Below are 12491 nucleotides of genomic sequence, written 5' to 3'. Positions count from 1 at the left end.
TATTTTCTATGTAGTCTCTAGCTGCTTTGCTATGTGCTTAAGATTGCTTGCAGATTGAAATTGATTCATAAAAACTTACTTGTAGGAAGTTTTTGACTTTGCATGTTCATTTAAAAATGCCCAGCTAATGGACTTACCTATTTCTGAGTTTATTTGTTTAAAAGCTTTTCTGCATGCAAAGTGCAAATGAAAATAACTTTTAGAACACCATCTCAGTGAAATGTAACTAAGGTCCAAAGGAGATAGCACATAGATGTGGGAGAAATCAAAGTACTATGGCGGTACTTCTAACTTACTGTATACTTGTCTGCTAAAAGTGTAATTAAAAAAGCAGCCAGAAATTTATGTACATTTTATGGGGTTTGAACATGGAAGTGCAGTGAAATGAAAAACTTCCCTGAACATTAGTGTTGATGCTAGTAGTACTCATTTTTATAGATTAGGAAGTATAATAGTTGGAGAGTTCTGATCTGACTGCCTGAGTTTAAATCCAAGCCTCTATACGTACTAGCTATAGAATCAATCTTGGGCAAGTTACTTAACATTTGTGCACTTCGCTTTTCTTATCTGTAAAATGCGGATAATTGTACCTACTTCAGAGTATTGTGGTGAAGATCACATAAAAATATATCTATATACTCCTAGGGTTTTTTTTTTCTTCTTCTTTTTCTATAGACTGTCCTTTAGGAAGTTCCAGTCCATTTAAATTAATATTGGCTTACAGTTCATTTTGATTAGCATTTCATTATGGCTGTCATTTTTCTTTCTCTATAAAGGTGACCTTGGCATGACCATTTTAAATGTGATTGAAGATTATTGAAAGATTCTTCTCTAGATATGACTGTGTGTGTGTTTATGTGTGTATATTTATATATTTTTCTCTTTCCTAGTGGGAGGTACCTTCTGTTTATAGTGGGGTTATCCTGGGAATTAAAGACAATTTAACAAGAGATTTGGTTTACATTCTCATGGCCAAAGGTTTACACTGCAGTACTGTTAAGGTGAGTAAAAGTGTACATCAACTACTGGTTAAGAATATGCTTTATATTCAGCCAGAGTCTGACCTTAGAAAAAAAAAAAGCGTTATTAATTTTACCATGAAACCCAGGAATCAGAATTTCCTATATTTCCTTGATCTTAAAATATAGTTCTAGGCCTAAAATGTTTTGTTTTTCTTTTTCTGCAAAAAGATATTTTAAAGGGGTTGTAGTTCATTCTTTTTCCTTCACCTTGATAACTGGAGTCTTGGATATATGGATACTGCTCCATTCCTTTTTAAAAATATAGAGACCATGAAAAATTATTGATTGTATCTTTAGGATTCTGTTAGTAAAATTGTGTTCCAAATCTCTTAAAATCACTTTTGTAATTTATTTTACATAAGGACTTTGTAGTGTATTTGGGAAGTTGAGATGTAAGTGAAATGTTAAATAAATGATTTAAGATGGTATAATTGTGCAAGTATTAGTACAGAAAATTTTATAGGCAGGTTAAAGATGACATTTCCAAACTTAGTTCAGGCAGAAATCCTGAGCTCAATAAACCTCAAGGCTTGAATAAGTTAGCGAGGTAAAAGGGATGGCATCATGGAAAAGCTCAAAGATAAGAAATAGGATGGTATACATGCGGATTGGCAGGAGTAAGCTGATGGTAGAGTGCCACTGGTATGCGCGGTGAGGCTGTGATGAGGCTAGAGGAGGAAGCTAGGTGCAACCGGTACAGAAATCACCTGAAATACTGTTCGAGGTCACATGCCCTGTTCTTTCTCCACGTTCTGCTCTCTTTTCATAATTTTCCTCTTCCAGCTTACTTTGTTTTTTTTTTTTGTTTTTTTTGTTTTTTGAAGATTTTATTTGAGAGAGAGCTTGTGAAAGAGAGCACAAGTGGGAGGCGGGGAGAGGAAGCAGCAGACTCCCCGCTGAACAGGGAGCCCAACTCTGGGGCTTATTTTAGAAAGGTGGGACAAGAGCTATACTTTAGCTTTATAGTAAGTTTTGAAACCAAGTGCTGTCAAGGCCTCCAGTTTTATTGTACTTCAAAATCACTTTGGATATTCTAGGCCTTTTGCTTTGAATTTTATTTATTATTTTTAATAAAGATTTATATAAACTCTGTGCTGAATGTGGGGCTTTTGATCGTTCCAATCCAAGATCAGGCGTCAGATGCTGTATTGACTGGGCCAGCCAGGTGCACCCCTCTTCCTTCCCTCTATTTATTTATTTACTCATTCATTCATTCATTCATTCATTCATTCATTCATTCATTCTTAAGAGTTTTAAGTAATCTCTCCACCCATTGTGGGGCTCAAATGATCCTGAGATCAGAGTCACATGCTCTACCTACTGAGCTAGCCAGGTACCCTTCTCTTTGCTTTTTAATATAAATTTTAGAATCAGCTTTTCAGTGTTTACTTAAAAAAAAAAGCTTCCTGGGATTTTGATTCAGATTGTAATGAGTCTCTCTGTAAATCAATTTGGAGACAATTGATGGCCTTAGTATGTCTTTTAATCCGTGACCTTAGTATGTTTTCATTTATTTAGGTCTGCATTTATTTATATCTTTGTCTCATCAAGTTCTATAATTTTAAGCTTACAAATCTTGCATGTATTTTGTTAGATTTATCCCTAAATGTATATATGTTTTAAAATAAAAAATAGTGTAATTCATTTTTTTAAAAGATTTTATTTATTTATTCATGAGAGACACAAAGAGAGAGAGAGGCAGAGACCTAAGCAGAGGGAGAAGCAGGCTCCATGCAGGGAGACCGATTTGGGGCTCGATTCCAGGACTCTGGGATCACGACCTGAGCCAAAGGCAGACGCTAAACTGCTGAGCCACCCAGGCATCCTGTGTAATTCATTTATTCAGAAAGTCTGTATTTTTCTACACTTTAGCATCTCCTTAAACTCTCCCTCCAGAAATATTTCTGAGGTTAAATATTCAATTTCTGATAGAAATTTTTACTTAAAACTGTTTTTAAGAGGGTAGGGAGCAAAGAACCGTTAGTAGATAGTGCTATAAACCAGAGGTCCTTCAAAGCATGGTTGCCACACCAGCAGCATTGGCCACATTTGGGAACTTGTTAGAAATGCTAAATATTGGGTCCCACTCTTGACCTGCTGAATCAGAAATTGGGGATGAGGACCAGCAGTCTGTTTTAATAGGCCCTCCATTTTGATGCATGCTAAGTTTTGAGAACTATTTCTAGACTAACACTAGATTTTTCTTTTTCTAATGTGTGTGCTAGGTTTTCATTCAAAATGTAGTATTTTACACCTCAAGTGTAAAATAAAATAGCCAGTTTGGACTGGTCACAGTTCACATGCTCAGTAGCCACATATAGCTAGTGGCTACCATATTGGACTATACAGCTCTGTATAATTGTGGAGCTATTGAAAAATTTATAATAGGCGGCTTGTCATTGGCAGCTTTTCTTTTTCCACGCCTAAAATAACTAACGTTTATTGGGCGCAGAGATTATTCTGCAGTTTTCATATATATTTATTCTTTCATTTATTCTTCACACATACACACAAACTGTGTAGAAGGTGTTAGCTCAGTTTTGTAGGTGGGAAATCAGAGTCAAAGGTATTGTCCAAGGTCACGCAGCTAGTAAGTGGCACAAGTATTAGAAAGGATAAAAGAAAACAGAGGGAAACATTAGGAGGTAAAATCTAGAATTGATTGCTTATTGATGTGCGATGAGAAGGCAAGAGGGAGGGAAAAAAAAATGGAAAACAATACTTAGCTTTCTGCTTTGGATGCCAGCAAGTAAATATACAGAAAAACATTTTTGAAGGATTATTCATTTTTATAGTGGTTAATTTGGGCCTATAACTGGAAACAGCCTGAAGTTTGGGGAATGATCTGGGCTAGAAATACAGATTTGGGAGGCCTTAGAAATCACCCAGGGAGAATATACAGAACTGAGAGGATGCAACATCGGGTCCAAGAAACAGTGGCATGGTGGGTATGAGGACCAGACCGAGGTCAAGTCATAATAGCCAAGGGAATGGAGAGAATGTCAAGAACAAGGGAGTGGGCAGCCCTGTGATTGCAGCCCTCAAGCACTGTAAGATAACTGAAAAGTGGTCAATAGGTTGCACAATGAGAAGATCGTCATTTAGTAAAAACTATTTCTTCATTGTCTTGGGGGTAGGAGTCAAGGAGGCATGTGGGAAGACAGAATGAATGAAGACTTCTCTTGGAAAAAATTAGTAGCAGATATGTAAGAAAAGGGTTGGATTGTAGTGTATTTATTTATTAGCCAATGACGTGAACTAGTAAGGGGTGTGTGCAAAGATTTTAGAATGTGAAACCTTGTTGAAGAATGTATAGCCTAGGTATAGTAGGGTACTTGTCACAGAATCTGTATGCATTCTGTATATACATATATATGTTTAAAATGTATAATTTATGTGTATGTATATATTATGTATGTGTATATAATATATATAGCTTATATATATAAAGTATATGTATATGATGTGTATATAATATGTAAGTTCTATAAAAGCTTTTTTTGGTTACAATTTATGTACAGCTTGTTTAATAATATAGCATGTTTTTATACTGTTTATTGGATTTTAATTACAAAAGAATTAAGTATGTATTGGAATAAATCAGTGACACAGATGATAAAAGATAATCTGGCTTCATTCTCCAGGATAATCAGTGTAATTCATTTAAATGTGTAAATCATTAAATTCATTTAAATGAATTCTTTGTTCTGTACTCATGTACATTTTTTGATTCTAGAGGAAAGGTGAGCCAGTGATCTGTTATTTCTTTCTATAGGACTTTTCCCATGCCAAACAGCTGTTTGCTGCTTGTTTGGAATTGGTGACAGAGTTCTCACCGAAACTTCGTCAGGTCATGCTGAATGAGATGCTGCTTTTGGATATTCATACACATGAAGCTGGAACAGGGCAATCAGGAGAGAGGCCTCCTTCTGATCTTATTAGTAGGGTGCGGGGATATCTGGAAATGAGGCTTCCTGGTAAGACGTTCACAAAGTCAAATTTCAGAAATGTGCTACTCAAGTAATTGTAGGGAAGAATCTTAACATGTCCTTGGCTTTTTGCCAACCTTATTTATTTATTTATTTATTTATTTATTTATTTATTTATTTAATTTGCCATCTTTAAAAAAGTTACTGCTCTCCTAGAACAGAAATCAGGTGTAGAGATCTCTTAAACATTGAGGATAATGTAGGGAAACTATTCCATTTCCTAGGATTACCATAACAAAGTACCACAAGCTAGATGATTTAAAACAGAAGTTTATTCTCTCACATATTTGGAGACTAGATACCTGAAATCAGGGTGTCTGCAGGGCCACGCTCTCATTGAAGCTTTTTCTAGCTTCAGGTGGCTCCCAGCAGTCTTGGGCATTCCTTGGCCTGGCGCTTCACACTCTGTCTCTGCCTCCTTTGTTACGTGGCCTTCCCAGTGTGTCTTTGGGGGAGGGGTGTGTGTGTGTGTGTCCTCTTACGAAGGCAACGGTCATTGGATTTAGGGTCTGTCCTAATTCTGTATGATCTCATCTTAACTAAGTATATCTGTGAACACCCTCTTTCCAAGTGAGGAAAGTCAGGTCTCAGGTGGAAATGAATATTGAGGAAACATTGTTCAGCGAAGTATAAAACTATATGGCAATTTTAAGATACTCTTTTAACAAAGAATTAAAATGTTCTAGTAAGTATAGGTTGAATGTTTGATTCCTCATTACCGTCACAGAAATCAGATTGCCAGGGGGTCAAGAACTCGCCTGTCACTTTAGGAACAGACCTTGTGTGACCAATTGTAAGTGTAACTATGTTGTTAGGAAAAGGGGCTTATTGTATAAACTATCTCTGTTGTATGTAAATCTTGCTTAATTAAAGCAGTTTCCTAATTATAAATCTTTTACTAATATTTAGAGCAATTAAAACATACTGTACACATTTAAAGCTATAAAATTGAAGTGTAAAGGAAGGTGTTAGTAATGTGCCAAAACAGAAATGGCTTCTGGCCTTTGAGTCTTTTGGATAAACATTCTGATTTCTAGGAAATAATACAACTTTTTAGCACTGTATGAGTTTTAATGCGTCAGTGCCCTTTAATGTCTTACGAATTGATCCATGGGGCACGTGGGTAGCTCAGTTGATTAAGTGTCTGCCTTCGGCTCTGGTCATGATCCTGGCGTTCTGGGATTGAGCCCCTCATCAGTCTCCCTGCTCCTGCTTGCCTCTCTCACACTCTTTCTCTGAAATAAATAAATAAAAATGTTAAAAAATAATTGATCTCATACTGGTATTATCAACTGACACATGCTGTGTGTGCGTGTGTGTGTGTTTTAAATAAGGTGGAAGTTTGATTTTTTGTATGATTTCTCTGAAAGTAAAAGGAATTTTTAAAAATTCTAACATTGTTGAGTGTTAGCTGCACGCGTCAGCTATTCTAAGAGCTTTAGGTGCATGACTCATTTAGTCCTGGTGGCAGGTCTGTGAAGTAGCTACTTTAATTATTCCTGTAGCTACTTTAATTATTCCTGTTCATAAGTCAGGAAACAGGTGCGGAGAGGTTAAGGAATTTGGCCAAAGTCATGCAGTAAGGGACATAACAGTGATTCGAACCCATCAGTCCAGGTTAATCTTTGAAATGGATGGAAATGCCTTTAAATAAGCACAGGTCTGTTTGTAGTACGTTTTTGACCTTTAAGTGGTTTGGAATTCATATCACTTTCTGTTTTTGGTCTAAGACTCCTAGGACTGCACATAATTTATGTAAGTTCTTGTTGGATGTTTAGCTGCTTGTCCCTTAGTTTGTGTTACAAATAGTGTTTAAAACAGAAAGGCAAGCATATCCTTTATTGTTAGGAGGAGCAAACACAGACTCAGTTCCTGGTCTTCAAGCCTCAGTTACAGACTGAGGTCCCTGGGTTCAGCAGATACCTGGCTCTGATGTTTGACAGCTCTGCACTCCACTGCCACTGTGAGAGTCGGGTCTCTCCATGGGTCGGGAGGCGGAGCGGTACAAAAAGGTGTCCTCTGCCTTTTCCTCTCTTTTCTTTTAAGGTTTGTTCTTTCGTGAGAGCCTGTAGGTTGAGGGGGCAGTAGGGTGGGGAGAAGGAGAGCCCAGCACAGGCTCAGTCCCCTGATGCAGATGCATGACCTCAGCTGAAATCAGGAGTTGGAGGCCTGATAAACTGTACCACCCGGGTGCCCCTCCTCCCTCTTTTTTTAAGGAAAAAAAAATTGTTCCCTGGTGATATTGGGTCAATTTTGATCAAATTAGATGCATGCCCTCTGTAAAAGAGGGTATTAATGTGGATTGGCCTGTCTCTATCAGGAATTGGAAGTGATGTTAATGGACAACAGATCCATCCTTCTGTTTATAAATAAGGACTACAGATTAGTTATTCTAAAGCCAGTAATGTCTTATGGGAGAAATTTTCCTACTTTTATTAATTTTTTAAAAAAAGACATTTTAGAGAGCATGTGAGTGTGCATGCAAGTGGGGGGGTGGCAGAGGAAGAGGGAGGGAGAGAATCTTAAGCAAACTCCCACCTGAGCCTGGAGCCCAATATGGAACTCCATCCCACAACTTTGGGATCATGACCTCAGCTGAAATCAAGAGTTGGACGCTACAACTGACCAAACCACCCAGGTGCCTGAAATTCCTCAACTTTTAATACCTTTGTATTTTAGGTAACGTTCTATTGAGATACTTGTCCTGTTATGTTCCTTAGATTTCAGAAAAATTGAATTCTAGGCCTGCTCTGGGTTCCTGTTGTAGCATAGGACTCTACATTTAGAGATAATGATTAATTGCATTGAGATGCATACAAGGAAGTTAAATCTTCAAATTACTGCTTTTCAGGCTGTATCAGAATTCTCCCTAGATTCGGATTTATTTTTAAGAACCTTTGTTGGTCTTTTATTGAGGAGTGCTGGGTGAATAAAGGAAGCCTTGGAGCCAAATGCTGTGTGATCTTGAACTCAGTGATAGGCATGCATTGGGGATACTACTTTCACTTCTGGTTGTTTGTTTGTTTTTGACAGTGATACAAATAATGTATAATTTATTTTGCTGTGTTCCTTTACCACTCTTTTTTCATTTCAAATCCTTTTTGGGTAAGGTGAGAAATAAAGAGCCAGGCTGTCTTTTTTAGAAAGATGAAAATATAGGTACTCAAGACATTTAATAGCTCTGTTTTCAGTTAACATTGTTATTTAGCATTCTTTTGATTTTTTTTTCTTTTTGCTGAAGTACATTAACACCTGAATGGAAAAAAAAAAAAAAAACCTGAATGGTATATACTTTGAGCTATGAACATTTGTAACCTATTTTATATTAAGGTATATTTAATAATTATTTCAAAGGAAATTATGTGCAAAACAGTTCCTTTTTTTGTTCAAAACAATTCTGGGTGTTTGTTTTTTTTGGAGGGGGTCTCATTTTTATTTAAAATTGTTTTTGGTATAGTCAGTATTTTTTTAAAGTGAATGACTTGTTTCTTAGGAGTATTTATTACATTTTAATCAGAAATATTTAAACTACGTTTACTCAGAGTTGTTACAATTCTATGTTTTAGCTATTTCTGTGATCTAAATGTGCTAAAAGTTTATACTGTATGTACCATTGCACTTTTTTGTGTGTTCTCTGCTCACTTGAATTACAAGTTTCTAGAGGACAGGTACTGTGAACTTCCTCAGGAGGGCATTGGGTATGTAAAATATTCTTAGCAGATGGTTTTGTTGATTAGTAGGACCATGCAGTCTTTTGTTGGGAAACCTTAACTTTCTGGAAGAAATGTAAAACTTTAGAATTTTTCTATTTTTTCATCTACAGATACTTTTTAATTTGTTTAACTGAAATCTTAGTACGTATTTGCTTTGTTCTCATTTTAATGTTATGATGGTAATTCCGACTGTTTTCCTCTTTTTAGATATTCCTCTTCGTCAAGTTATTGCTGAGGAGTGTGTTGCTTTTATGTTAAACTGGAGGGAAAATGAATACCTTACACTGCAAGTTCCTGCATTTCTGCTTCAGAATAATCCATACGTAAAGGTAACTTGTGTTTAATCTAAACAAAAGGATTATTAGGATGAGATTATTGTACCCGTTTCTTTAGTTGTTTTTTTTTTTTTTTTAAGATTTTATTTATTTGAGAGAGAGCAAGCAAAAGCAGATCAAAGAGGTGGAGGAAGAGAGAAAAGGGGGAAGTGGACTCTTTGTTGAGCTGGGAGCCTCCTGCGGGGCTTGATCCCAGGACCCTGGGATGATCATGACCTGAGCTGAAGGCCGACACTTAACTGACTGAGCCACCCAGGCACAAGACTCTTGTCACTTTTTTACTTTGTTTTTTCCTCCTAATTTCATGTATGTCCTTTTAAAAACTGAGCTCATTTCAACTCTCTGAAGATTCACTCATTTCTTTTGTAAAGTTTTTCTTCCTTTTGTTCCTAAAATTTATTGTCATAATTTGAATCATCCTTCTCTTTGAAATTTTAGACATTGGATTATATCTGCTTTTTTAGTGAAATTTCTGTATCGTGATTTCCTCATATCTAGAGTATTTGTCTGATTATGCCCCATAGTCTTGGTCTTTAATAAGGTCTCAGAGAGAACCATTTTGTTCCAGATATTTCCTTTTATGATCCTAGCTTGTTGCTCAGGACTGTACAGTAGCTTTTTCTTTGCTTCTCTCAGCAATGAGTTCTGGGGAGCTGTGCTTCAGCGGACCTGAGTGTGTGTTTGATGGCTTGCCGTGTACAAGGGCACAGGATATTGTGCTGCAAGTTGCCTGATTTTGGGCTGAGTTCTCCCACTGCTTCCTGCAGTCTCCTTGATCTGGCCCAGAAGAAGGAGGGATATCTGGTGACCTTGCTGAAGAGTCACTGAAGCATTTCATCATCTCATCTGGTTAGGGTTTGTGTGGCACCTTCCCTAGTTGGCGCCTTGCTCCCTTGTCAGAGAAAGAAGTCTAGAGTAAGGGACTTTGTTTTGAAAATACTATAATTTGGAGCAGTTTCCAAAATTGGAATTTGGCGTGGGACATGGATACACATGGGAAGGGAAAAGTCTGGAAGGATATTAGCAGTCATTATCTCTGGATAGTGGAATATTAGGTGATTTTTATCAGTTTTATTTTTCAAGTTTTTTTTATTTGAATATTCTGTTAATCATAAAAAGGAAAGGGAATAATCTTAATTAAGCATGTAACTAAAATGTGATCTTTTGAAATAATATGAAACTATACAGTCTCCCTCTTGGATGAGTGTGGTATATTGGAAAGTGCACAGGCTGATGGACGCGTGGGTTGTAAGAGACTAGCTAATAGGAGGAGGAGGAGGGCTTGGTGGTAATAGTAGTAGCATAGGACAAAGACCTATGTCTTTTGAGTGTGGCCTACAAGGCCTTAAGGTATAGGTGCTTCTTCCTCAGTGTGCTGGTTCCTGCTCCTTGGTCACACTGGTTCTGTGCTGGCGGTACCAGAGTACTCTGAGTACTACCAGGGCTCTGTACGCCGATGCTTTCTCCACCTCTGCATGTAAGCATGTGCCATTTGGTCGCTTAGCCAGGGTGCCCTGTCCGCTTCTGCCTGTTGGTGTGGCTTCTTCGAAGCTTTGCCTTATTCCTTTCTCTGCAAATGAGTAAATCACTTTCTCCTCTTATTACCTTTGAACTGTGCCACTGGCCCTGCTACTTTTGCACCATGGACATACATTTTTGTTGCACTGAACCTGTATAATCTGGATACTTACTTTCTATATTCTCAGTGCTTTGTTTGGTTCCCACACATAGATGTTTATGGAATTCAATTGATTTGGGCCCAAGGCTTTTTTTTTTTTCTTTAAGTTTACTTATTTAAGTAATCTTGGTACCCAGTGTGGGGCTTGAACTCACCACCCCAAGATCAAGAGTCACATGTTCTGACTGAGCCAGCCAGGTGCCCCTGGGGCCTAAGACTTCTCAAAATTCTTACTTTCAAGTAAATTAACGAAAGTGACCTTCAACTAAGCATGTGATTGTTGACAATGGCAAATGAATTGAGATAAGGAGCTACAGTAGCCCTGCACTGCACTGCAGTCAGTAGCTGCACATACGGTGGCCCTGGCTATCTAAACGAACTTGTGTGCAGTAGGCAAATAGGGTGAAATGTTCTTCAGACTGTGGACTCCTTGATGTCCATTCACAGAGCACCCCTAGGGTTTTTGTGTTTTTTGTTTTTTGTTTTTGTTTTTTGTTAGAAAAAGAGTGCCAGTGGTGCGGGGGTGGGGATAGCCAGAGAGGGAGGGAGGAAGTGGATCCTAAGCAGGCTCCCCCCGCAGCACCGAGTCCACAATGCAGGGCTCAATCTCATGACCCTGACATGACCTGAGGAGGAATCAAGAGTCGGAAGCTTAACCCCTGAGCCACCCAGGCGCCCACAGCTAGGGTTTTTACATCATTTCTACTGCCTTAGGAGGCACCGGCGTTCTAAATTACCTTAGGTGTGATCATGCAGTTGTGGCTATGAAGGTGAGTATTCCCGTCCCTGGAGATACCTCCCAAAGGTCTTAGGGACGAGGTGTGGTGTCTGCAGCTTAGGAGCCGGCAAACAGTACACGTAGGCTCCAAAATGTGTGCAGAGCAGCGACGGTGAGTCCGGTCTGCAGGTGTCAGGGGACTATTCAGATTTTCTGTGTGACATTTTTTATTATAAAAAGATTGGGAAAAGTATCAGTTTTCATCTTGTCATAGTATGACCACCTCCTTAAAAGCTACCGTCAGCAGTGGGGACCCCATCCTATTTTCTAGGTCCAGTTGGGCATCTGGGGTTTCCTGATGGACTTGAAATGATCTTTGCCACTTCACTCTCTACAAGAGCAATGATGTGTAAGATTTAATAAGGACGAAGGCTAGAGGGGCCCTCTTTTTGGGAAATTACAGAGGGAATGTAGGAAGTGCTCAACTTGACTTGTGTCTGTTTTTTTCCCACCTCTACCTTTTGAGCCTGTTTTTTCTCTGACTTTTGCTTTCAGCCATTGCACTCTTTATGGATTCTTCCTGCATTTTTGGTCTCTAAGGCTGCCTCTATCAGATCGTTCAGCTTCAGTAGTCTGTCCTTCCTTTTTGCTGCTTCCTCACAGCTGCAGTAGCCCCAGTGGCTTTTTCTTAGAGAGAGGTTGTTCTAGATCTTACCCCCTGCGGGGATCTCGATGTGGGACTCGATCCCAGGACCCCGGGGTCACACCCTGGGCTGAAGGCAGATGTTCAACCACTGAGCCACCCGGGGATCCCCTTAAGCACTATTTTAATTGCACCTCTGGGCTTTTACCACAGTTAACATTGTATATATGTTCCATCACACACACACACACAGCCCCCACCCCTTTAAGTGGGATCATACTATTTACCAGCTTGGTACCCCTCCACACACATACTCTTCATAAATCATGTACCTCTCTGCTTTGTCTCAGTTTTGTAATTAGACTCTACTTGTTTTTGTCCTCATTAATTGTA

The 12491-nt window shown here is 38.5% G+C and overlaps 1 protein-coding gene across 3 annotated transcripts in view; it reads left to right on the top strand.

The window, feature by feature from the left end:
* INTS8 (integrator complex subunit 8) overlaps positions 1-12491 on the top strand; it is a 50819-nt gene that overhangs the window by 25059 nt on the left and 13269 nt on the right. For all 3 annotated transcript variants that reach the window (XM_072803856.1, XM_072803857.1, XM_072803858.1), the window contains 3 exons: positions 891-1001; positions 4798-4999; positions 8932-9053. In XM_072803856.1, coding sequence (XP_072659957.1) covers positions 891-1001; positions 4798-4999; positions 8932-9053 — 435 coding nt within the window. The remainder of the gene's footprint in view (positions 1-890; positions 1002-4797; positions 5000-8931; positions 9054-12491) is intronic.

The sequence above is a fragment of the Canis lupus genome, chromosome 28, assembly GCF_048164855.1.
Source record: "Canis lupus baileyi chromosome 28, mCanLup2.hap1, whole genome shotgun sequence".
NCBI lineage: Eukaryota > Metazoa > Chordata > Mammalia > Carnivora > Canidae > Canis > Canis lupus.
Note: the sequence above shows the minus strand (reverse complement) of the source record. Positions and strands in the feature narration are given on the sequence as shown.